General features: G+C 42.6%; 1 protein-coding gene across 1 annotated transcript in view; it reads right to left on the reverse strand.

Moving 5' to 3' along the window:
* The window catches only part of usp32 (ubiquitin specific peptidase 32), a 45,573-nt gene that overhangs the window by 16,532 nt on the left and 2,400 nt on the right, over nucleotides 1–26,641 (reverse strand). The window contains exons 2-13 of the mRNA XM_079353736.1: nucleotides 15,523–15,650; nucleotides 13,453–13,558; nucleotides 12,379–12,497; nucleotides 10,083–10,242; nucleotides 4,052–4,183; nucleotides 3,574–3,681; nucleotides 3,149–3,264; nucleotides 2,354–2,416; nucleotides 1,765–1,848; nucleotides 1,569–1,630; nucleotides 1,313–1,415; nucleotides 858–1,074 (exon numbers count right to left, since the gene is read on the reverse strand). Of these exons, the coding sequence (XP_079209862.1) occupies nucleotides 858–1,074; nucleotides 1,313–1,415; nucleotides 1,569–1,630; nucleotides 1,765–1,848; nucleotides 2,354–2,416; nucleotides 3,149–3,264; nucleotides 3,574–3,681; nucleotides 4,052–4,183; nucleotides 10,083–10,242; nucleotides 12,379–12,497; nucleotides 13,453–13,558; nucleotides 15,523–15,650 (1,398 nt within the window). The remainder of the gene's footprint in view (nucleotides 1–857; nucleotides 1,075–1,312; nucleotides 1,416–1,568; nucleotides 1,631–1,764; nucleotides 1,849–2,353; nucleotides 2,417–3,148; nucleotides 3,265–3,573; nucleotides 3,682–4,051; nucleotides 4,184–10,082; nucleotides 10,243–12,378; nucleotides 12,498–13,452; nucleotides 13,559–15,522; nucleotides 15,651–26,641) is intronic.

Here is a 26,641-nt window from a genome sequence, read left to right on the forward strand (position 1 = left end):
ATGAAAGCTTCGAGCAGTCAAACACAGCTCAAATAGTTGATTTGAGAGTGGAACATCAGGTTTAAAGTGAGGCTCTCTGGCCTCCTCCCGTGTCTCCCCTGATGTCTGACCTGAGCCCGTCCAGCTCTTCGCTAACACCACGACGCATGTGGAGCCTCCTATTACGTGACTTTATGGATCAAACACCGGCATCTTTGGCTTAGCTGACTGTTACTGCCTGAGAAGACAATGAATGGCTTCCACCATGCATCAGTAGGAGCCTCTCTGTTCAGTTTGCATTGGTGGTCACTATCTGGAGGTAAAAGGTCTGAAGTCAGATCAGCCCTTTTTCAAGCGTCTACACGTGCTGTGGAGGACTCGATCAGATGTGGCCTGTGAGTTCATGATAGTGCAGCGTGATGAGGAGCTGTTTTATAATATAAGGGATGTAATGACTGATCTCTTTCACTTTCTGCCTGTTGTTTCACGGCTTCAAGAAACTCCAGTCTGCTGTGCACTTCTTATATGTCAGTGATAGTCCACTGAGGAACATCAGCCTTCATGATCAAACAGTTTCACATCACGTCATCACTTCAGCCAGTATCGTGACTGCTCCTTCCACTCCAAGTCATTAAAAACGCTTTAAGGTCTCTCGATTAGATGCATGAATTAACATATTAATGTTGACTGCCTTGATAAGAATATTTGCTCAACAATAAAGCTAATACAAATGCACTCTTTTTAAAAACAGTTGTGCAACATGATCAGGCTCTACAAGCTCTGATTACATCATCATTTGAATTACATTTTTGCACAGCAGCACAGTTTGAGTATGTGTTGTGATTCGTTTTCACATTTTGCGCCGTGTGCAGACTGACCGTTCTCCGTAGCCTCCGACGCGCTGGACACCGCATCAGGTGACCTCTCCTCAGAGGGGCTGACCTGGCTGAAGGTTCCCAGTCCTCCCAGTCTGTCTGGTGGACTGGGCTCTACGGTGGCTGTGGCCATGGGGGTCCGCAGCGAGCCCAGGATGGACGGCTGCTCCACCACAATCCCCTTATGCTCCTGCACAGGAAGAGAAACGCAGGGACTGCCCTGTCAAGGTTTACCTGAGATTAATGATGACTGCTCTGCATCTATCCCAGCGTGCTCACGTGGGTCTGTAGTCGTCTTCAGACAGACTCTTTTCTGAGCAGTAGATGTTGTATGATGTAAAATAGTTTGACACTTAAGTTTTAGGCATCCCTTGCTGTTACAGCATTCTACAAAATGCTTTTTTATATGGTGTTAAAAAGAGGGAATATGTTTAATGACTGTCTTTAAGATGACTTACATATTGAACGTAGTCCTTCCACTGCTGCCACCACAGCATGGAGATGAGAAACCAGTTCTGACCCTGCTGCAGCCCATGTCTGCTCTCCCTCTCTAGCCAACCCCTACACACACACACACACACGCACGCGCACGCACACACACACACACACACACACACACACACACAGAGAAAAAGAAAAATCGGATCAGAAAACCTCTATCAGACACTCTATTCTTCACACAAGCACAGGCAGGTAACTCAAACAGGTTTGTACCTGATGATTTGTCCCTCCTCCTCAGGAGTCCCAGGCCGGAGCCCCAGGACAATGTGACAGACCTGAAACCAAGACAGACACACACACACACACACACAAAACACATAAACAAAACACGTGGAAATTGACTTGACTTCATCTGCAGCAATTTCACAATAATACAAGTTGTACAACAGCAGGAAGAGAGTGTACTGACCTGGAAGAGCAGGTTTAGGAACTCATTGGCCAAAGCACTCTTCACACTCCAGATCTGATAATCCTCCAGGGTCAGATGACCCAACTGGGGAGGAAGAAAAACAGCAAAAAGACAAATGATTTACTTTCAAACAAGTCAAAATTACAATCCCGCTCCTTAAAAGAGAAACATCTTTGCACATCTGGAGGGTTGCTGCAGGTCTGGACTTGTCAAGACTCGGTTTTTGTAAATGATAGCAAATGATACCAACGCCTGTTTCAACATCACTGCAATAACAACAGTAGTCTTACTTACCTCAAGATTGGGTCATTTATTTCATGTTGTTGCTAAAGTATTTGTACAGTGCTCTGTCTGTAACTGACAGCTCCAGGTAAAAAAAAAAGACTGATCCCTTAAGTTTTTATAAACGTCTTTACCTGTTAACACACAACAACAAAATCCCCCTCCAGCACAATCCTAACAAAAACCTTAGGCCCCCTAGTGACAGTATGTGGAACTACATGCATGTACATGATTATGGAGCCAAACTCAAAGGAATACCTTCTACAGGCTACACAAATGACGACTGATGATGCGCTGTGTGTCTCACCTTGGTTGTGTCGTGCATCTTCAGGATGTCCTCTACAATGTCGGACACGCTGCTGTGCAGCTCCTGAAACAACACATTAGCATAACACTGAATACATTAGCATAAAATAATAAACACCATGCAGCAGCTCATCCTCGTCTCCTGATGTGGAAACATCCCAACACTCAAGTACCTAAAAATATGTCATTAAAAAAACTATATTCGACTGGTTCTGAGGAAAATAGAAGATAAGTGTGAATGTAGTCTGTACATGCTCATAGACTACCTAATTCCATTCATACGCTGCCGATGAAGCAGCTGGAGCAACTTTGGGTTAAGTGTCTTGTCCAGGGACACATTGGACACGTGGCTGCAGGAGCAAGGAATCGAACCCTGCTGCATGACGACTGGATCTACCAACTGAGCCACAGCCGCCCCAAAATGATGAGTAAAGCAACATTCATATTTATTTCTCAAATTTTACCTATGAGAGCATTTCCATGTGAAAAAAAAAAACTATTTCAGATTACATAGCATGTAATAGAACACACATGTTACTAAATGAATGCTCTAATGAACAGGGTTCAAGGCCCCACAAGCATCAACTGTAAAGAGTTGGAGGTCATGTAGAAATGACCTGCTGGGTTTGAAGACCCACAGGAGCAATTAGGGGCAACGAAGGAGTACATTTGTGTTTGTTCACCACCTTATGAGCCTCAGTTCTAACAGAACTGTAGGATTGCTTAATATGTAAATTACGTCATCTGAAACTTCTTACATGCACGTGTGTGCGTGCGCGAGCGAGCATGAACTTACAGGCAGTGTATCTGTGCGATTGTCCTTCCACACCTCCAGCAAGGCCACGACCATTTCATGGAGCTCATCTCGACTCAGAACGCCGTCACGGTCAACATCAAACACTTTGAAGCAAACTAGGAGCGGAGAGAGAAAGAATGATAGGAGTTAGTTATGAAGGATGCAAACGTTTCACTTTCGGCTTGCAAAACCCCACATTATGCTGCTTAGACTATTAGCAAGAAAATCCATTTCTGCAAATGTAATTTCAAGCTCCAGTGATTGTGCACTAATGAACTACAATCTGCCACTTTACAAAAAAACAGCCTCACCCTCCGGCTTACATTTAAACTCCAAATAACAGCTACAAAGAAGAAACAGACTGTGTGTGTGAAGCCTTTGGGAAACATTTATCTGTAATGATTAAAAACCACAGCATGGCTCACATTTCTGCCTTTCAGCCACCGGCCCCCTGCAGCATGCAGACAGCCCGCAAGAGATCTCTTTAAAGTCGATGTGATTGTCCCGGTTCTCATCGAAGGCGTGAAACAGGCCTGGAAAAAAAACAAAAACAAAGAGAAGGCAATATTGAGACAAAAGCAACTCTCTCCGTGGAGATGAAAAAAATAACCTGCAAAGTGAGACTTCAAATTTGCAGCTCAGAATTGACCTGAATAGATGCAGAAGGTGACGTCTCATAACTCACTTTTATAGACTTTTTTTTAACAGGATGTCATCTTTTTACCTCATCTTATTTCTAATTATTCTTCTGATTGCTTTAATACATTTGAATTTCATATTTCTCTTTATGGCTTTAATCTCTTTTAATTGCTATATGTGTCTGCCTCCAAGTAGTCCAGCAGCTTCCTGAAGGGATTGCTATAGATTTATTTTAGTTCAATAAAAAGGAGAAGTCAGTCCTACCTTCACTCAGTGAGGCGTGGATAGGGGGAGAGACCAGCGGGACGAAGGTTTCCAAGTCAAAGCGACCAGTTCTGGACTGAGCTTTCAGCAGCCAGTAGCGCTTCTCCAAGTCGATAATGTCAGACTCCTCCACTGCAGGACGGGAAACAAGTAGGGTCAAAAACACAGAGCATAACAATGACATGCTTGAATGAATAAACAGTGAAGTGTTTCAGTGCAGACGAGCAAGAACACAGGTCAGAAACAAGGCCTGGTGAGGTTGATGGTTGGAGAGTGAAGAACGGTTACACTAACCCACCTCAGCAGAGCCACTGAGCAGAGGGATCACCGTCTTCTCTACCACAGCAGAGAGCAGTGAAGAGCAGTGGACGGAGTTGCTTTTAACGGCTTTCTAAAGTCAATCACTAAAGGTATTCTGCTCGTTAATGTTGGCTGAAGCCAATGCAGTACTGTGGCGTCTTTTCATCAAGTCTGCAAGGTGAACAGTGTAGATCTACGTTAGCCCCAGACAACCATCAGAACAATCCAGCCATTTTCCTTTCTGTATCCAGATCGTGTTGGCGGCAGGCTAAGATGCAGACTTCCTTCTCCCAGGAACGTTTTTTTCCTCTCCTCATTCTGAAATTTCCCATGGCAAGATGTTGTATATTCAATCCCTCCGACAAACTCTGGGCCTACATGGAGCTTCCTCCAAGTTAGAAGAGACCGAAAAATACTGCAAAGGGAAGCATCCATGAGGCATCCTTATCAAATGCTCGCTCAAACTCAACTGGCTCCCTGAGATTCAAAGGAGTGGTCGCTCTTATCTGAACGCCGTCCAGATGTCCACACACTCATGAGGAAACTCATTTTGACCGCTTGTATCCACGACTCCTTCTGTCACTTCTCGTATGATTGACACGAGTATTGAGATTATTATCAATAAAGCAACAACTCCATTGACAAATCATGAATAAAAAACAATACTGAAAGTAATTTCATCAGTTTGTTAGGCAAAGAAATCAGTGTGGTTTTTGTCCCGTCATAGTTTCTCTAATGGAATCTTTGTAAGTTTTCTTAGGTTTTAAATACTTCTCGTGTGTTGGGGGCGACTGATTCTGGACTACGATTCAGAAAAGAATCACTCAGTGCTGCCACAGTGTAAACAGGAGAGTAAAATGATGAGATGTGAGAATAAAAATAAATTGTTAATTTATTACTACAGAGCAAACTGAAGGTGACTCTCTTTGTAATGTTCTCATACTGTATATGACTCAGCCAATATACTGTAGTACATACTGCTCCGCCTGGGTTAATGAACCAGCCTCCCCCTTTTCAACATGCTAATCTGCAGCTTAAGGTAATAGGATTCAGAAGCTAGCCAGCTAGCATCTGGCATGGAGCCACAACATATGACAGGTGTCAAAACACACACACAAACACAACACACACACAGGGAAATAAAAAGGAGGTCATTTCCTGCCAGAAAGTGGATGAAGGCTTTCTAGTCGGGTCATAAAACGACCTTCTTGTAAGCCTGTTTTCCCCAGTTATTGGTCAGAGCTTCCAGTCAGAGGGGGGTGTTTATGGTTGTGGGTGAGTGCTTGTGAATCCTCTAAAGAGGGCGATCGCTCTGTTGTTCAGGGTACAGGATTAAACACGAAAATTCACTCTTACCAGAATTTCACTTGGGCATTTCTTGATATTCAGGATCAGTTCACTGATGTCACTTAAGTGCCGGCTGTTCAAAGCTACATTTGATTGGATCAACTTGATCCAGATCCAGACGTTACAAGACTACCAAATCCGGATTGCTTTGAATGAAGAACACGTAGAGCTGCAGCGTTACTCAAAGTAATATACACGCAGAATCATTTACTCTAGAGAACAAAAATGACACATACTGCACAATCAAACCTTACCGTCATCAACTGTTTCTTTTGAACAGTCAGGCACCGAATTGAGCCGACTATACAACAGACAAAAAACAGATCCAGAGCTAATAGAACAGGACCCCAACCACAGCTGGAAGTTAACAAAACATGATCCTGTAGGAGCCCTCAGGTGAAACACATCCTTAGAGGACCTTTCATTTTCAATAATGGACACCGTTGTTAAAAGCTACTTTTTGATCATCATTGTTTGATACTGACAGAAAATGTTTCCGTTCCTTTTTCCCCTCAAAAAGTTTTTCAAAGCAGGCCTTTTTACTGTAGCGTTGATGTATATGAGGGAATGAGCATCATTGCAACCTTACAATCGAATCATCAAGACTGGCTTTACGCTACGCTGCACACTCGACAGATGTAACATGACAGAAACAAAGTTCAAACTGGAGTGTGGGGAAGAGACGGCAGGTGAATGTGACAAACTTGAACTTGGATCCACTTGGATGAAAGTGAAGGATCCAACATGGCCGACGACAGGCAGCAGATTTAGAGCAGAGAGACAATCCCCATCCAGATTATTTACAAACTTCTTGTTCATTATTTTCTGCAGTTTGATTGAAATTCTTCAGCACAGGCTGTTTTCCCCTTTAACTCTGGACTTTAAATGTCTACTTGAATTAGTTACATCAATATTTCTAATTTTACACAGCCACCTAAGTATTTTTACTTGAGTAAAGCATGCGTGTACGTTCAAAGCCTCTGACCCTGAAATTCAGATGTAAACGTCAGCACAGTTGACATAAGCTCAAACACCTTTTTCACATGTTGTGTTCACCTCCATGTCAGGCCTCAGGACTGTGTGTTTCTACCTAAACAAACTGAATGGGAGTGCTGGGTGCAAAATAAATAATTTAGAGCCTAAAGGCGAAAGACATGGGAGGAAATAATATGAGAGTGATACATTATTGAACACCATTGAACAGACTCTGGACTACCTTTGAGTATCAAAGCTGGGTTTCAAACTCAACAAACCCAAGGAGGAAAGCTTCTGAAGAGAAACCCAAAAATAAGCAAACTGCGACGGAGTCCTGATCACAGAGGCCAACAGGTCGATGTGTTGGTGTATTTACCCGACAAATACAGATTTCATCTGTGCAGTTTAGAGACTACTGCCTCTTTCACATTTGGTAAAAAAATATAACTGAGGATCTGTCGTTTCTTTAAAGTTACTGTACTTTAGATATGAAAAAAGAAATGATAACGGAGATTGTATCGATTTAAAACACGCCATATTAAAAAGTAGTGAGGTATTGAACGCTTTGGCAAACTTCCAACCCCCAACGAAACCTTACAGAAATATATTTTCCGATCGGCTTTATTAAAGGGATACTTCACCCATTTCCATGAAGCTTTGTATCATTAGAAACATGGTAGTAGTGTTGAATGTTCGTAAATCCAACCCTCATTTTGCCCTGAAGGGGCACACAGGGAAGAATGATCATGTGGAGTTGGTTTTATTTTGATCTGCTTAGAGACGTTCAAACCCTCCTCTAGACTGACTTTAATTTCAGTCTGTTAGCATCAGTTTGTTACAGGAAGTATTTTTCCCCCCAAACTGCTAACAATAAGTCTAGATGGCTCTGTGTTAATGAAAGGCTATGGTATTATTGCAGGTTACATCAGTGTCAGTGGCTTTGATTAAACTCAAATTCTTGGAACGATTGTAGACTTAAAAATTTGAGGTTTGGCAGTGGAACCTGCCAGAAGCTAAAGGTTCTTAAATGCATTAGACGTAAATGAGCTGAGAGACACACCAGAGCCTGATTGAATCTTCACCAGAAGGTATACAGTACAAGCCAAGGCGGAAAAGAGTAAAATGCCTCATGAATAGGGCCAGGGTGTTCATTACAGCTTCACACCAATTCTTATTTTTGGTTCTTTATGACTAACAGGTACAGAAAGAGTCGTCTCTGCAGGAAAATGCACCCAATCAAAGCATGCTTATGAAACAGTAAGTATGCTACATGTCTGAAAGCGTCATAAAAACGTTTATTTTACATGACAGAACACAGGAGCTGCTGCTCTACCTCGATCTGTCTTTACATAACACACAATAACACGAAGAAGTAAGTGACTGATGCATCTGTAGAACAGCAACTTCTAAGTTCTATGAGCATAAGTGGGTTCATTAATAATCAACTAAGGTGGCTGTAAATTATATTTATATTTAGTCATGGAGTAATAGTCAACCGCAGCCAGTCTTCTGACCGCTACCCGAAGCAAACAGTTCTCAACCTATTATACCGAATCATTCAGAATCGAACGTGCAAAAGATAGCGCCCAGTTTTAGAGATAACTAAATTCCCCCATTGGGGATCGATAAAGTTATATCCTAACTGACTTACTCTATTAAACCTTGATACATTAAATGTTGGGCACAATTGGAAAAAAATGTCGTAGCTCAGGAACTTTCTGTTAAAAATGACACAGGAGGAGGAACCTTGATAGGAAGTTTGGCACAAGCTCTTCCTGCTTAAAGTTTTGAATTCTTGGTTTTACAAACACATCTTAGTTTATGCTTCAATCTTCGTCTTGTACTCTCCTCGTAAATCTATCAATACAACTTACAAGTTCTGTATCTGTCTTTGGATAAAGTTACCCTTTCTCTCCAACAAACAGTTTCAACATTAGCTGCTAGAACAGAATGACAATCACAACGAGTGTGACTAGTCTGACGTGATACCCACCTAGAGGTGCGACTCTCTCCGACCTGCAGCAGAGATACCATACCATTATCCAGGGAACATCCTTGGAGAGGTGATGCCACAGCCAGCGCTCAGCATATTAACCTCCACTTGATCACTGCCACAGAAATCTACGTCATCCCGACCCGACGCCCGTTTCTCCCTCAGATTTCAACTCTCAGAATATTACGATGCTATTAAATGCTAACGAGTTAGCGGGGGGCAAGGGGGGAATTCGCTGCTCTACGCTCAACCGTGAGTCAAGCTTCATGTTCCTCTTCTAGAAAGAATCATGGATCAGGAGAGTGTCACTCTCTCTCTCTCTCTCCCTCTCCAACACACACATTCAGAGACACTAAGTTAAGAGGATCAGCAGATTAAAGGTAGCGTCCAGGTTCTCTTTACAAGACACGCTTTCCCAGCCCTCTGTCCTTAATTGGCAAAATAAAGCCTGGCTAAATTTACTTGTAAGAACATCTCTGTATATTTTGTCCTTGTGCTATATTATAATCATGAATGGTTCTAATTTCTTTTTTTACAATTTCTAAAATTAATTTCTCTTGAAGACAATAATAACATCAGATATCAGCTCAATATGTGTTGGATTTTTAAAATGGTAAATGGACGGGGGTCGTTGCTTCAAGTGAACCAAAATATCTACGTTTTTCTGGTTGCTGGAGAGGTGCCAGGGCACTTCCCAAGTAGTGCCGAGGTGCCCTTGGGCAAGACACTGAACCCCCAACCGCTCTGTTCGTAACCTACAGAGGGACAATCGAACGTGTCAACCTGACTTTTCCCCCTAAACCTTTGCAAGCGAAACAACTGAACTTCTAAAATATTAAATGTCTCAAAAGAAGATGTGCAAGAACGTATATTAAATATACACATTTGGTTAAATTCAGAAAAAAAACAACAACCTCAAGCTCTTTTCTGCTCAACTGAAGTGAATTCAACGTAGAGCATCTAAGTGGACTTCATGCAAAGAATCATGAGATAACTGTCGCTGTGATTTGGTTCAATATCAATAAAAATGATGTGATTCCCTCCGTCTCTTGTTCAACCTGTCAAAAGACACCCATTAACACATTTTCTTCCATGAGAAGAAGAATTATTAAGAAGTATTTTTTCGAGGTTTGCAAAATTACTTGAGTGGCAAAATGGTGTCTCGTGCTTCTGTAGTTTTCAATATAATTGCAAAAGTTAAGCAACAAATGCGTTTACAACCTACAGTCAACCTTGGAAATAATAACAGAGTAATGGATAAGGAAATCCTGCATCAACAGTTCAGTGGTCGTTGATCGTGGTGTGCAGGTCTTAAGTGTGACATAGCAGAGAGATGAGAGAGAGCTGACTGATGACGAGCAGGATGGAATAATGAAGAAGAACAAATGAAAGGAAGAGAGTGTTTCTTGTACTCACAGTGTGTGACACCAGCCAGGGTCTGGTAGAAAGTCGGCGTGTCGCTGTCGTCGGTGAGCGTGACACACACTCCTCCGGACAGAAGCCATCTGGACAAAGTGAACGCCTCCTTGTTCTGTAGGAGCCAGCTCTTGAAGCGCTCATAGTTCACTTTGTCGCCCTGCAACGAGACAGAAAAGTGAAAGAGATGATCAGTATCTGATATGAGTCTCTCCGCCTGTAACCACACGTGTGGTGTCTCCAGCAGTCCAGCCTCACCCGACATCAAGGAGAGGCGCAGGAGTGCTGCTCACCTCGGTCGTTGTGGGCGGGTTCACAGTTCTTGGTGTTGGCCACGTGTTGAATCAAAATCTCTTTTAACATCTCACAAGTTGCTGTATGTAGTGCTCGAACACAAGGCGGTGTGTTGTAGGTGGCAGTGGTGTTTGTTTTGCTACTGCCACTCGATGGTGTGTTTGATAATGCACTTTTTTTTTTTTACTTCTGGGGCATATTTCATGGTTCGAGTTCATGAGTTTCCCTCTTTAAAACATAAAGAGGGGGCGGTGTTATGTTCTGTAGTGTTTTTGTTGAGGTGTTTTCTCCCCCCCGCTTCCACCCACACGTGTGACTGATGTACTCAGATCTGTTAATATAGGAGTGATGCTCGTCTCCTACACAAGGAATTACATTTCTTTACAGATGAAGAGAGACTACACGAAGACGGGGAAGAGGCTCCTTTTTCACTGATGAAGAGGACGACCTGATAAAGACTTCATAAAAACGCTAACCACATTTTAGCAGATTAACATTTCTCACCATGAGTTTACCCGATACTTAAATTCTTTCTAATTATACAAACTTTACCATCAACACCAGTAACTAAATCGAAGGAAATATTCTGTTAGCTCATCAGCATCCTGTTAGCTGAGCGAGCACTCAAAAGTGAAAAAATATATATCTATATAATCTGTATATCCAGGAGATTACTTTAGGACTGAATGCTTGACTTGCCTCTGTAAATATACATAAGTGGAAGGTACTGCTCGCCGCTTGCTGCAGCTGCTGACTGAGCTCACCTGTGCTAACTCAACAATCAATGCAAAGCACACGGAGAAGGAGAGAAGCAGGTCGGACCGCTTCTCCTTCTGTACAAGGAGCAGGTTTTCCTCCAGGCCTTAAGGTTGACTTAACCGCTGGATTTTCATTGTTAGTTTTTGGACTTTATCTAATGAAAGAATAGATTCTCTTTTATTTGTCTTGTTATAGAAGCTTGTTTCAGTTGAGATTTTGTTAATAAATCCTTTCAAAAATGTTCTTCTGCCGATTTCCTCCTCCTAATCCCTGAGTTTACATTTTATTGTCACTCCAATCATCCTCTCGACGACTCAGTTACAATAACGTGGCTTTGAAAAATAACTGAATATTTAATTCAAGTTTTCTGGTAAACATGAGCATAGTCCTGTTTATAATGTGAGGCCAAATTTAGATCTACAGAATACTTTTAGTGCAGTGACTTCTACCTGCTGCTGACAGCAAATCTATGTTTTTAACTTTTCCTGGGACCTCCTGAGCTCTCTGAGGTTCCTCGGGATCGTTGGTGGACGGCCTGTCTGTTCCCTCCTCTTGCATCTTATCCCATTATCAAGCCGGTGCAGTTTCGATAGATGGCTGTTTCGCCATCAGTCTGCTTTAGCCTAAGATTTGTGCCTGTTAAAAGGACGTTTTTTCTTGCCACTGTAAATTGTGCTAAAATGCTCATGATGGACTACTACTGCAATAATGAAGGTCTTTTACCTGATTATTGTGAAGTGTCTCAAGATAACACTTGTTATAAATTGCTGCTATACAAATAAAGATTGATTGATTGTAACCTCCCGTACATTACACATGTTTACCTCCCCTGGAGCTCTCTGGCTGTGAGGTTTCATTTGCGTTTTATTTTCTTATTATCTGAAGTTGTTTGTTGCACTTTGTGATCTGAAAGGCTTTTTTGTATTCTAATAAGGAGAACAATATCCCTCTATGAAGCCAAACTTTGTATTATCTCTCTGGCTCTATGTGAGAAACTTGTAACAATAGCTGTTCTATGAGCATGTGGCTAACTCCTCTGTAATACTGAAAACAAACCCTGAGACATGAGCCAGGAAGAGAAGGCGGCTGCTAAGAAAGTTATCAGTCTGAAGCTCAGTTTAGTTTTTATTATTCCAACCACACACGCATGCGTGCATACACACACACACATACACTTGACCCCTGGTGTTTCTCAGTGTTCATTCGTTTGTTGTGACAGACCTGCTGTGTTGCGTTCACTGACCTCACTGAAGCACTTCTTCAGGGATGCCGGGACTTCTCCATCCAGAACCTGCAGAACGGCTTCAATGTCTTCCCTGGCTGCATATCCACCCAGATCACTGGCGAACAGGCTGAAGAGGTCTGTGAGCATACACACACACACACACACACACACACACACACACACACACACACACACACACACACACACACACACACACACACACACACACACACACACACACACACACACACACACACACACACACACACACACACACACACACACACACACACACACACACACACACACACACACACACACACACACACACACACACACACACACAGTCAGAAGAGACTGGAGCTTTATCACAGGAAGGCAGGCTTCTGTAAGAAGCTACAACGTCAATAACATCCTGATGGATTCTTCTGCCTGCAACACATCAACGGCAGCTCTCTGAATAACAATGAGGGAGAGACAGAGAGAAAGAAGTCGAGTTTCCATAATTGTGTTTTTATGCCTTTGCATTAGAAAAGCTGAGAAAGGGTAGACTTGTGATAAAACGTTAATGTTTCAAAGGATTATTATAATGAATGTGTCAAATGTTTTAATCCAAAGGCCTGAGCGAGAAGTGAGGATGCCAGGAATAGTTGGTGAGAATAAAAATCAGAGTTTTCAGAGTCACAAAGAGGGCTCTCTTTTCGTCGAGCTGACTTATACTTCTCTCCGAACAGGGTGGAGAGAATTGTTTAGTTTTGTAAAGCTCCGTCATCTCAGTAGTTGTTACGCTCTGTGAGGTTTCAAGGGAGGGGAAATGAAAAGGAAACTTGTTATGTTGGGTTTTGTAAAAGTATGCTAAAACTGTAGACCTGCATCAGGAGAATGAGCATTCATGTAGTGATTCAGAAACACCTGAAGCCTCCCCTTCAATCTTCTTCCTTTCATGTTTCATTTTCTGTTTGCTTTAAAATGATGCGAAGGACTATCAAGACGTGAGATGACACCGGGGGGAGACGCTCCACAGAAACTGATAACGGTGATATGTGTCCTATTCATGGCTGACTCTTTGTTCAATCATCAGAAGAAACGTACACTTTGCTTTCTCCTCATCGCGTCCTCGAGTCAGGAGCACCAGACCCACGATCAGATTGTTGAAATGAAGGCCTTTGGACGAGCCTCCAAACGAGCTGTAGATCACCTGGAAGACAGGAAGCACAAAGCAGTGTTAAAACACAACTTCCAATCAGCTCGTCTTCACACTGCCTGCAGGACGTCATGACGTCTCACAGATACTAATATGTGATTCCACCTTTACCGTTTTGTATCTTGAAATAAAGAGGAGTGAGTAAAAGCAACAACTTATAAAAGAAAGATTGAGAAAAGACGGTCCACCCTCCAGATCTCATTTATTAACTGGATTTGCTTTGTGCAGGAAGACGAGGAGGGATGAACACTGGGAAGGATGGGATTGCTATAAATATATCTTCTTTTGAAAATATGTTGTTTTATGAATCCCTTTGTTTTGATTTCGTCAGTCCATCTGTATATAAATATCACTGACGATGCTGTAAGGTTCCAGCCGGACTCGTGTCGACCTCTGGGACGAAGAAAAGTGCCGGCTCTTCTCTCAGGAGCGCTGAGAATAAAAGCGCTGCACGTCCATCCCATGTCTATGACAACACTCTGTTTACCACGACTTCATGTTTTATATCTGAGCTTGTTTTTCCCCCCTATCAGACACAGAGCAAAGAGGATGTGTGTAAGACACGATATGCAGAAGGCAAAAACACAGGAATGATCTTTTATTTTGAAAAGAACACCGATGAGGTCAAGCAGATCATTCCTTTTGAGGAGACACTTGAAGAATAACTGAAACGTCACACTATACATCTATGTTTAGAAATATCTGCTGAGTTATTAAAATATTAAACACACCAGACATCTGATGGTGTTTTATCGAACGATTACGTTACATCAAACTACAAACATGGAAAAACTCCTTTTCATCATTATCAATAAACACTAATAATGAATCAGGCTGGTCTGTATCTTCTGAATAAACGGCCCGTGATTCAGCAAAGTGTGAAAGAGAAGATAACAGAAGTGTGTCGAAAAGAAGCGCAGGAGAGATGCCTGTGCAGCCAGTGTGTCTGTGTCAGTGGGTCACACACAAAAGTTTTAAATTCACCATCTTACCAGTGATTTCAAGAAAATACAGTTTCATCTTCCTCCACACTTTACAAGTTAATCTTCATTCGTATCCAACAACATGAACAAAAAAACAAGACAAATAAATGTTTATACTTTACATAAAGTGAAGAAGTTATAATTCAAATAAAAATAAACAGCCAATTCTTTCATAAAAAAATGAACGTTTAAGGAGCTTCGGTGGACTAGCGGTTATGTTATGAGCCCCATGTGCAGAGGCTGTAGTCACGGCACTTGTGGGTTCAAATCCGACCTGGGCTCTTAGTTGCATGTTGTCTCCCCCCCGCTCTCTCCTTCCAACACTTCCTGTCTCTCTTCAGCTGCCACATCTAATAATGAAATAAAGTTTGTGAGAGTGGGGAATGACATGCGGAAAAGGAGCCACAGGCAGGATTTGAACCCGGGTCATCTGCTTTGAGGACAACAGATGAACCTCTGTACATGTGCAAACGAACCACTAGGCCACAAAACAACTAATGGCATCATGGTCAAATCAGAAAGTCTCAAGTTTGCAGAAGATTCAGCTCATGAAAGCATCTCTGTATATAAAAAAAAAGAAAATAAATAAAATAAATAAAAAATCACTGCATCCGTTATCCATCGTCATGACAACACATTCTAAGGAGCGGGTCTGTTTCGACACTGACTCATGCTTTCTTTGAACTGCCACAAAGTGCAGCAGCCATGTTGCTGTTTGAAGAGACAAGCAGCAGCCCCAGATCCGGACCGCTGTCACCGCAGTAACGGCTGCCATGGTGACCAGGAAGGAGGAGAGAGAGGCAGAATGTTGTTTTGTGTCACGGACGCTTCACTGTTTATTGCAGTGCAGAAATGGAGCTTTTGTTTTCCATAATTAATCAACAAAGGATGGTTTTGATGCACTCTGCAGACGATAGATGTGTGGTTTGAACGTGTGTTGAACTTCGCTGTGCGAGGTTACAGTGGGAGACTCACCTCGGCAACTTTAAGGGGAACTCCATCTCCAAGCACTTCCCTGTAGAAGCACTGCTGGGTCATGTAATAGGTGATGCCACTGGTTCTCTTGAAGGCATCTTTCAGACGCTTCAATTCCACATCCGTGACTGAAGACACACAAGAGGAGAGGACAGAAAGTTGTGAGACAACAGAGCATGCATTGTTGCTTTGACTAAAATAACAAAAACCAAATGCAGTGCTCGTTTTGATGCGTTTAACTTTAACAATATGTAGAGCTAAAAAGTCACGTTTTTCTTTCAACCCTGTGTATAACTCTTCACATGAACTTTGAGATCGTTTACATTGGTAGTAAAAGGTTTATTATTAGGGATAACCAAACACTCAAGTCATAATTTAATATAATCACTGCTTGCATTATGAAAGTTTCATCATTGTTCAGTTCAATATTTTCATATGGTGATGAAACTGAAGATAAATCAAAATATGATTATATTTCCATTATCTAATGACGGCAATTTATAAATGTTTTGTTTATTTTTCTTTACATTTAAGAAGTCTTTGATAATTTCGGGGTTGTCAAGTTGGAGAAAAAATGAATGCATTTCAAAAAAGTTTTTAAAACTGAGGATTTTTTAAATCCCAGATTAAGTAAACACATTTAAAAACACAAACAGGAACATCTCTTGAAATAAACAAAACTGCAGTTTCTGATTCTGACAGTGAAGCAGAACAGAAAAGTTGTTTTTTAACCAGGTTACTTTATGTCTGCTACTAGAAGTTGTCCTTAATATTTTTGACCAGTTGGGTAACGGGCTTAAATCCTTTAAAATGCACATAATGATCTGTGGCTGTGAACTCGTGTTGGCGAGCTGTTTCACATCTGCGTTCTGGTTTGTGAAATATTATGAAATGTTTGTGGTAAACATACTGCTGAGTATTTTGGTGTCTCACGCTTCACGAGGCGCTGTTGCATCATTTTGGTTACACCGTTTCAGTCTTTGGTCTAGTCTGTTAGCGTCTCTTCTACAGTTCACGTCTGCTCTCAAACAAGAAGCTGTATTGTCAACAGCGTGCCTGCTGTGAGGTTGAGCTCATTATAATCATCATCATCGCTTTAGTTCCTTATGTTCTCTCTCATAACCACACCGAGCGTCAATGAGGAGGCTGCACGCTGCTGGAGAAGATGTTCTTGGCAGCTCGTGGTTTTGTACTCCTAAATAAGAATATCCGTGTTAGTCACATGTGTGAAACATCAGGTTCTCCTCTGTTCTGACACCAGCCTGTAGAGGGCGATAGAGTCCAAACTAAGAGAGAAACATGAAGCTTGCCCAGCAGATTGTTTACAGCAATGTGCAGCATGTTGTTGGAAGGCAACACATTAGAGCCTCCTGACATCCATGAAATGATACTTCCAAAAGCAGATATCAAATGACTTTAAACTGTGCTGCAAACACAAATTATTCTCTAAACACAAAGTTTTTATCGATTTCAAAAAGCTGAGAAATCTTCATCCTGCTTCTTGAAAAGTTAGCAGTGAACAAATACTCATGGCAAACTTCCTAAAAACACAGACAGTATAATTTGGAAACCAAGGAAAGCAGCCAGAGGTCGTTCTTAGTGAAAAGAAATATTAAATGTGGACATGATGCAACTGGACTACAACACAAAGACGACATTAAGATGGTGCATGATGAACAGCTCAAACACGCCTGCCTCTATATTGTCCTGAAACACTTATAATGGAGTTGTAAGACATCCACAGAGAGGTTGATTAATCAGTCAACAAGACCCCCTATTCTCTCTCTCTCTTTGTAATATAGTCTGAACTCTTAAGAGTGTCATTGTGCGCAGATTAAAGAAGGGGCTGAGAGCTGAGCTGCCGCCAATTAACCTCCCTCAGTTTTTAATTTAAGATTCATTACTTAGGGTTAGGGTTGCCCCGAGATGTCAGTCAGCCTAATCATCCACATGTCATGTATAAAAAATATCAAAATGTCCTGTTCAGTGTGGCGTCAGGGGCAGCTACCTGAGCTACCGCTAACTTTAGCTAGCACAAATCCTTTAATGATTCATCAAAAAACAACAACACAGTGAGTGACTTTAAACATTAAGAATGTAAGAAGCTGGAAATGTTTCACAGTCTGACAAAGTGCTTATGAAATGACGGCGGATGTAGGAGGAGTCAAGGGAAAGAACAGAGAAAGCTTCTCATCAAACATTTCAGTCCAATTCTACTCACAAAATCCTGAACCAAGCCGGATCAGTCGACACACTGCCACTTCCAGCAGACCTTTCAAATAGTTCATCTTGGTTGGCCTGGTGACCTTTCCCTCTCCACAGTAACAATAACCTCGTCTCTGACTCTGACTGCAGTCAGTCAGCATTCAAGTACGTCCTTTGCCTTTTTTCATTCTAGTTTTACAAACACTCACAAACCACTCTCCTTCAGTTCTCGTTTCAGTCACCCTGACCTTATCGGCTGCCTGCTGCACACACAAAGTGAGCCCAAGAAGCAAAGGAGGCAAAGGAATTCAAAGAAAATGCTCCTGGACGCAGCTGTTACACAGGATTGATGTAAGCGAGGATGGATGAGACACTGGTGAGTCCGTCGGGATGGCTCGGGTATCATCGCATATTCATCTAACCAATCAGAGGCGGAGGTAAAAAAACCCAAAACAAATGTGAATATGAATACATCTAACAGAGCATCACAAAGTAGTTCAAAAACAACAAGTCTGTCTGCAGTTTTTTTTTTAAACACTGTTGATATCAAAAACCTCTTTAAACCCAGTCTTCTCCTCTTTTTTTCGATCTCGGTTATCTCGACAACATTTCACCAGATGGACTCCTGATATTTCTGAAGGGAGCCGTATGTGTGAACACAAACAGACACACGCAGCATCCTCGTATTCTTTCAGCAGCAAGTCCGACTACGCTGATGTGAGAGCGCAGCAGGATATTATCCAGAACGATTCCCCTCGAGCCAATGGGAGAGCGGAGTGACATTTGTATACGGTGACTGGAGTCAGTGCAATGACTGTCTGCATGCGACGACCACTACGATCACGCAATGAAACGGCTGCAATAATGTTTTCTGTTCGTCGTTTTTCTTGTTCTCTGCTTTTTTTTGCTGTGATTCATTTACATGAAGGCAAATATTCTCACTACAGCATCATAAAGCAAACTGCGTGCTGCGTCGTCCATTTCTTTAAAGTCACACCCCCCCCCCCCCCCCCCCCCCGACACGGATAGTCTCCCTGTGTGGTGTGAAGGGGGGAATGTGAACAGTCAGGTCAGGAGAATAGTCGTCCTGAAATGATCTGGAAACATTCAGAAGGATTCATGCTACGTCACGTGTAGCCTGAGGAGATGTACTTACTGTGACCTCATGTAACACAGTTTAATATTCCAGGAAATAAAAGCCCAAAAGGGAAGAACAAGGTTTTGTTATATGGAGAGCACAGTGGCCATAAGTTACACTACTTGAGGAAGTTATTACAACCAGTAAGGAAATAGTTTGGCATTAACTCTCACATAGCCCTGGGTGGTTTTACAGTTCAGGTATGTAATGATAAAAACAAACAAGGAGCTGGAACTTCAGCTGTAAGGATAGTTTGTTGTTTGGACTATGATAGGATTAAATGTGTTGTTGTTGGTTTAACTTAAATGAATGAAGGGTGACATGGTCTCGTACAGTCTCACTAGCTGGAGCTCTAGTTCTGCTCTCCCGGCTCTACTGCCTGGATGTAGACCAGCTCAGGACTGAAGCAGGGCAGGTAAACTGGCCAATAATCAGTTGACCACTCCAAGCAGTGTGTAACTGTATTCAGCACAGGTATATGGACGTTAACCTGCAAGAGGGGCCCAAGATATAATCTGTTTTAAACCTTTCGATTGTCAGCTTATTTGACTTTTAATTTCTGTTTAATTGACGAGGATATCAGTTGCTATAATGTCTCTACTTTGGACAGAGTCCGGCTTGTTTGTAGTCTCTTTGCGGGGTAAAAGAAATGACTGTGAGAAAATATAAACCCAGCTACCAAACAAGATGTGCGGACAGCCAGAGGGCAGAAACGTAAAACAGGTCATCTCGAGGGATTCTCATCACTCCGAAACACGGGACCAAATCAGGGAATAAACCCGGCTGCACGATCAAGCAGCTATGACATGAACATCTGGTTTTACTGCACATCTTCCAGGTGTGGATGTGTGTAACAGTGTGAGGGAGGATCAATTTACTGGTTTCATTTTAAGCATTTCCCAAACCGACTCAACAGAAAATGTGTCGCAGAGCAGCGGGGTGACAACACAACAGAAAACGTGCGTTCTGTGTGACCGAGCGGGCGACACAAGCCGCCTAATGCAAATGCAGATGTGATCAGCATTGAAGTGCTGAATCACAGGCTTCAGCAGCCCTGCGAGCAGCCAATCACACACGTGGATCAGCAGAGCGCATAAAGCTCCAGAGGCAGAAGAAAGGAGCAGGCTCGTGTGTCATGTAATGTCGAGCTCACCGTGTTCACAAGAGAAGAATAAAAGACACTGCAGAGCCCGGCAGCTGCCTTTGTCCCATAACAACCTTATCTCATATTAGCAACACTTTAGCACATTTTAATCTCTAAATCAGAGCTACAGTGAAGCTCCGTCCAAGTGCTCATGTGTAGAGCAGTAAAGACTGTTTTTTTGTATTTGAATCTTTAATTTAGGTGTTTTTAAATTCAGATATTCTAATCAGCTTTTCGTCCTCTCACAGATGAATTCTGATATGGAAACTTAAAGGTACCATATGTAGATTCTGCCGCCAGGAGGCTCTCGATCAATACAACAATAACAAAAGGTGACGTCGAGGATGGCGAGGAAGAGAATCTGTTCACAGACGAGCCAATGTAAATAAGTATAACATGATGTTTTTATCACGGCAGCACATACAGCTTTCAGCAGCAGCTCACGCTTCCTGATGCAGTGGTTGAACCTGGGAGATTGCATCATTTAACAAAAAGCCATTTTGCAATAAAAAAAAAATATATATATTGTTTGGCTTTTACAATCAAATCAAAGTTCAAACCTGAATGATCTACGATGAGGCTGTGCAGCTTACTGATCACTCAACTGAGCATGTGCAGGTATTAGAAATAATCAGCAGATCAGAGGGGAGCTTGAAGGGCTGTTTATCTGACTCCATGTTGCATCTGACCTCTGCTGAACTCTGCACTCACTCAGTCTCAACACTGACATGCTGGAGGTTAGCGGGCAGCCGGATCAGCTGGAGCAGGCCGTCCATCAGAGAAGCATCAGTGATGGAAGGGGACGAAACCAGCGGCCTGCTGGTTTACACATCACTGCTGTCCTCCTCTATCCATACAGTCATTAAACATTCAACACATATAACACGGGTTATTTCACCTTGAAATATCTAAAGGAGACTTCAGTAGGGAAGTAAAAGTATTGGTGCAGCTACATCAAACATGCTTAATACTTATAGCATAGTTTTTATTACTTTAACACCATATTCAATAGACAGCTGTGGCTCAGTTGATAGAGTGTTGTCTCTCAATCCAAAGGTCAGAGGTTTGAGCCCCAGCTCCTGCAGACATGTCCGATGTGTCCTTGGTTCAACGACAAATTCACAGTCAGAAACTCATCCACTGATAGTGCAAGCTCGGGGATGATTCTCTTCATTCCTTTTTCAGAACACATGGGTTATTAATTTGTGTCTGGACCTAAAGACAATTTCCACCAAAAATCTTGAAGAAAATGACCAACAGGTCCTTCCTCCAGCCTCTGGATCCAGCTCCTCTGTTTTATATCTGCGAAAATGAACATCTTTGGGTTTTTAACTGTTGGTCAGAAAGATGATGTTGTTTTAAAAAATGTCAAACTGGCTTGTAGAAAATTGAGATGTTTCAGCATGAATAGTTCATCATCATCATGACAACTGTATGCACACACAACTCAACTAGGATCTCTGCAGGCTCTCCTGTGAGGAAGCTTTATTTCAAGGCCCTGCTCCAGAGAAGCAAGTAGTAAATAAAGAAAATGTTTGGTTTTGGAATTAGGGAGCAGCAGCGTTCTATTATACTTCTCTTAACAGAACACAGGCACAGGATTAGAGCAGAACTGTTACGTTTGCACAGACAAACGAGGACGGAAAACAAAGCAGTTCACATTGTGGAGAACACTCTGCGTATTGTTGATGATGTGATGCAATGGGTGTATTCGTGGACACTGGGCTGCATTAACTGCAATGGTTACCATTCAATACAGGGCAAACAATAGCTCTGCTTTCTGCAAGTGCACCACTTTAATCCCCACACCCACACACACACACACACACACACACACACACACTTCGGACATTGCATGGGGGATTGTTACTGCCTGATACACACCACTGAATCTTTAGCTTTTCTTTCTTAGTTTGCATAAACACACACGCACAAACACACACATGCACGCACGCACACACAGCAGGTTTTCTGCTGTACAACTACCTTACTAAATTATCACGGCAGAAGCTAGCAAAGCGTCCTGCTGTGACTTAATGCTTCCCTTCCTATCACATAAACAGGGCCTTCTGCTGACAGTGAAAATGAAAAGACTGCAGCGTCTGAAGCAGAATGCAAATAGTGAGCTCACATGAGCCCGGCTGTCAACAAATATCCACAGGCACAAACATACAGGGAGTGCTGTTCTTAGAAAGCTCTGCCCTTATCACCTGAGGGCAGGATGCCAGCGTTCACCAGAGAGCTTTTGTTTGACGAGACTGAGAAGAGAAAACGTTTTTATTTTTAGAGCCACTTATAAATTGATTCTACAAATCCCATTAATCCCCTCTGTTCTGCAAAGACTTGATTATCTGATTGTTATTTGAAGTGTCTGACAACATACCAGAAGGAGCCATACCGTTCTGTTAAAGAGTTGGATGCTTGTTTGAAAAGCAGAAAAGAAACTGTAACATTGCACATACAGGGCCTTAGCATATTTAACATGGGTGTTGCTATACCGCCATGCTGACTCCTTTCCTTTTGTTAGAATTTGACTTTGGTGTTTTAAAGGGTTGGCCAAAAACACGTGTGTGAGTGACACAATAGTTTGAATAACTCAACCAGTTGCGGCAGCAGCAGATAAACATCTTTAAAGTTCTGCAAGGTAAAATGTTCTGTTTTGTGAATGGAGTCTGGCAGCTTTAAAAAAAAAAGTGACGCAACAGCAACTTCTGGTTTTTCTAAGCCCTTCTCATTCATCAACAATGAAGGCTATCTATGTTCGGGGTGCTTATTTCAATGTTGTCAGACTTAGAATAAAATTCTGAAACTGTTGGATGCAAACCTTGACTTGACAGAGGAGCTGTTTGAATGAAGCCAAATCTTTCATTAAAACTATTTTTAGACTGCTGGATGAAGCAAGTTTAGGGAGAAATTCCTAATCTTTATGTATCTATTGTTTGTCTAAAACATACAACCAACCTCCAGTGTTGAAAGCTGAAGTGCAAAAAGCTGCAGTTCCTCAGAAGTCCTCTTAAGGCTGTGCTGCAAAAGCCAAAAGGGCTTTTCAGATAGGACGCGGTGTGTGCTGCGTTTGTCGCCGCAGACCAGAACGGTGCCCAATGCTAAGTGACCAAAACAAAAGCCGGGAGTACTACGCTACTTTTTGGACGTGCAGTATGTTTGTATCCGTCGTCTATCTGTTTAGGAGGAGGAGACGAGCAGCAAAGGGTGTGTCATGAAGTCCTCGGGGCACGACAGCATTTGGAAGAGTTTGGGCTCGTCCAGGAGCTGCAGCTCTGTCACGACGCCTTCACAAGCACGGCACACATTTCTGCTGCTGTTCTTTCAACACGCTCTCGCTGCTGGACATTTCAAACTCGATATTTCCCCCCCGATGTCCCAGGAGGTCTGTTCACTAAAGCTCAGATAAGTGGGAGACCGTTTGTTGCGATCTGATGTTTCCTCCTATTGGATGTGCAGAAGTGATGTCACAGAGCGCTGTGACCAAGTAAAAAGACAAAAAAAAACCTCAACGTGATGCGGCGCAGACACGTGCTTGCATGGAACATTACACAGACAATGAGTGGACTGGACAGCGGAGCACAGCGCCCCCTATCTGAAAGGCCTTACCGACCTACGCCCGTCGTTGGGATGCTGTCTCTTCATGGCAGGAGCAGTGGGCTATTTTATGAGATGAGGCGTAATGCAGCCCTTCAAAAAGGTTTGCTTCACTTGGTATTAAGATGTGGCCACACTGTTCCGCAATGCAAAAAGAGCAGATGAGTAAACCCGGCACACCTCGACTGAGATCTAAACTAATACTTAGAGCTGAAGACTGTGTCTTAATGGCTGCAGAGAGTCTAGCAGCAAAATGATCGAGTCATTCTCAGATTAAGAAGTCGCTGCCTGAACTCTGAACAGTACAGATAAGGGTTTTATGATGATGACAACTTTCAGCATGAGGTTTATATATCAAGCTTTCATAAAGATACTACATGTAATCAATAAAGTCAGAATTAGACAGTCCGGCTGTCTGCAGCTAAAGGATCATATGTTCCATGCAGCTATATCGAAATGACAGCCTGCCCATGTTTCCACAGCAAACAGCACACTGTAAACCTTTGTAGCAGCAGTAGACAAACCCACATCCACAGACCAGCAGTACCAGGTGAGAATGCAAAGCAGGGGTTTGCCACCTGGGCTGATAAGGCCAGCTGACGTGAGACTCAGCCTGCCGCAGGCCGAGTGTCAGGCCGACTCACACTGATGACGAGCCTGGGTGTTTGAAAGCCAAACTGTGTGGTGGTCAATCACAGAGGATCAAATGACTGACGAAAGTTTTCAAGGTACTTTAAAAACCTGCGCGTGAGGACGACCCTGCTCCATCCAACAAACAGAAAAATCATGAACACTTCTGCCAATGCACAAAAGGGCCAGTGTGGGAAAGACAATGTCAGAACAGTCATCCATGTTTGATGCAGCTTCACTAAAGTTAAAGGTCAAATTTAACCTCATCTCCATTTTTAAATAAAAAAAAGCAGTCTCTGTCATATGTGGAGTCAAAACAGGTCAGCAGCAAGTTCTCTGTGGAGGAACGCCATTTACACTTTATTTGATTATAATTTAAAGTACAATATGGAATGTAGTAGTAGGTGCCAGAGAATCTGTTGGGGGGGGGTCGTCTCACTCACATGCAGTGTTGAGCAATTTCACACTATAAAACCACGAGCTGACAGTTCAGTTCACACATCAAGAAAAAAAAAAGAAAGAAAAAAGTTGACAATCACAGTGTCGAATTCAGAACTAAGTTTGTTGTCCCAAAAGTGAAGGAAGCTGCTCAGGACAGGGAGACACATAAAGCAGCTGCACATGAACGGCCTCTTTAACGAATGGAAGAGGAAACACTGTGGTGCTCGCCATCTCTTACATCACCAGCGCTCTCACAGTGCTCGTGTCAAAGGGGTGTGCTTACTTTAGTGACAGGGAAGTTACCTTTGACTGCTCTCATCCATACGGGAACGACGCTGCCAGGTATTACAACATCACTCACTGCAATATAACAGCTGCACAATCTTCGGCTTCACAGATAGCAGCAAGGTGAGTCGACGCCTCGGTACGTACAGTCAGCTGCTACTGCAGGAAGTGTTCTCTCTCTGATCTGCCCACGACTGCTCAACGATGGAGAGGATGAAGTGCAGCAGATTTTTGTCCATTATTCCCAATCCTTAACGGGCACAATCCACGTTTGTTCCCGTAGAATTCAGATGTTACCCGCAGAACAAAAACGGAACCTGAAGTAGATCACACTACATCATGTAATCATCTTTGACTGTGCAATCTTTTTATTGACGTCAGGTAACAATGGACTCTAGATGACCCGTATGGGAAGAATGCTGGCTCTAGAAACACCAGCTGGGGACGTTTCCTTCTCGGCTGTTCCAGTTAATGTTTTATCATCATGTTATAATCTCTGAGAAAATAAAGAGTTTCATCTGCTCAGCTTCTTCTTCACCTCCTGTTTTGATTTTTTTGACACAAGTCTGGTGAATCTCTGTTGTTCTTGGTGACTGTGCTTTTCTGTAGTTTATTGTGCAGATATCAATGTTACAGTTCACAGTGAGTCAGCACCAGAACACTGATATGGTGATTTTATACCTCATATGATAGCTCAAGCAGTCAATTAGGATCTCTACTTCCTGACTTTTCCTTGAACCTCCTGCTTTGTACTCCATTCAAATCCAGCCGAGCAGTTGCTGCTTACTTTGGCTCAGTATGTGTGATGACTTAAAGCCTTCATCTCCTGAAACTATAAAAGGTAAAGGTGACAACTAAACAACAACTAAACGACTGTTTTATTAAGCGTTTTTCTGAAAACCATTGACGTATTTTAGCGGCGTGACCCAAAGAAACCTGACATTTCAAGCTGATTATTAGAGATAGGACTTAAAGGAGGATGTGTTGGGCAGTAAGTTCAGTTATCTGAACGAGCATGAGGACAGATAAAGAGCTATCAATACATCGCTGTAAAACACACTATACTAGTATTATTCCAGACATATGGCAGCAATCACATGCGTCGTGGCAAGATAACCGTAAACAAAGTGAACACAGACAGCTCAATCAGCGCTGTAGAACGAAGCCTGAATGATCCCGGATTTACTACAGGAACGAATCAAAGCCTGAACTTTCAGGACACAGGATGCTCCCTGAATGTTATCCTGCTGCAGTCCTACCAGGACGAGCTCAGATGAAAACCGACCCCATAATTGCTGCAGTCGAGACTGCTGTGGGAATTAGGGAAGGCTAACATGTGACCGGTCAGATAAGGCTGGATGGCTGGATAATTCCACCGCCTGCGAGTGTGTGGTCACATGTGATCATCAGAGTGGGAATGAGGAATGTCCGAACCACCGCACAACAAGCAGCAGTAATGAAGGTTTGCCTCGCATGGACTTAAATGATAATGGAGTATCTTAATCTGGACTGCATGTAATGCAAGGGACGGGTCAGTCTCAGTCAGTTACAGATGTGAAAGTGTCCTGGATAAATGTGTAACAGCTCCGCTCTCATTATCTGACAAAGTTCATCTGTTGCCAACCCAGGGAGTAAAGTTCAACATGAAGGGCTATCAGGTTTAACATATCCGGTGT

This window comes from Symphodus melops, assembly GCF_947650265.1.
Source record: "Symphodus melops genome assembly, chromosome: 10".
Taxonomy (NCBI): Eukaryota; Metazoa; Chordata; class Actinopteri; order Labriformes; family Labridae; genus Symphodus; species Symphodus melops.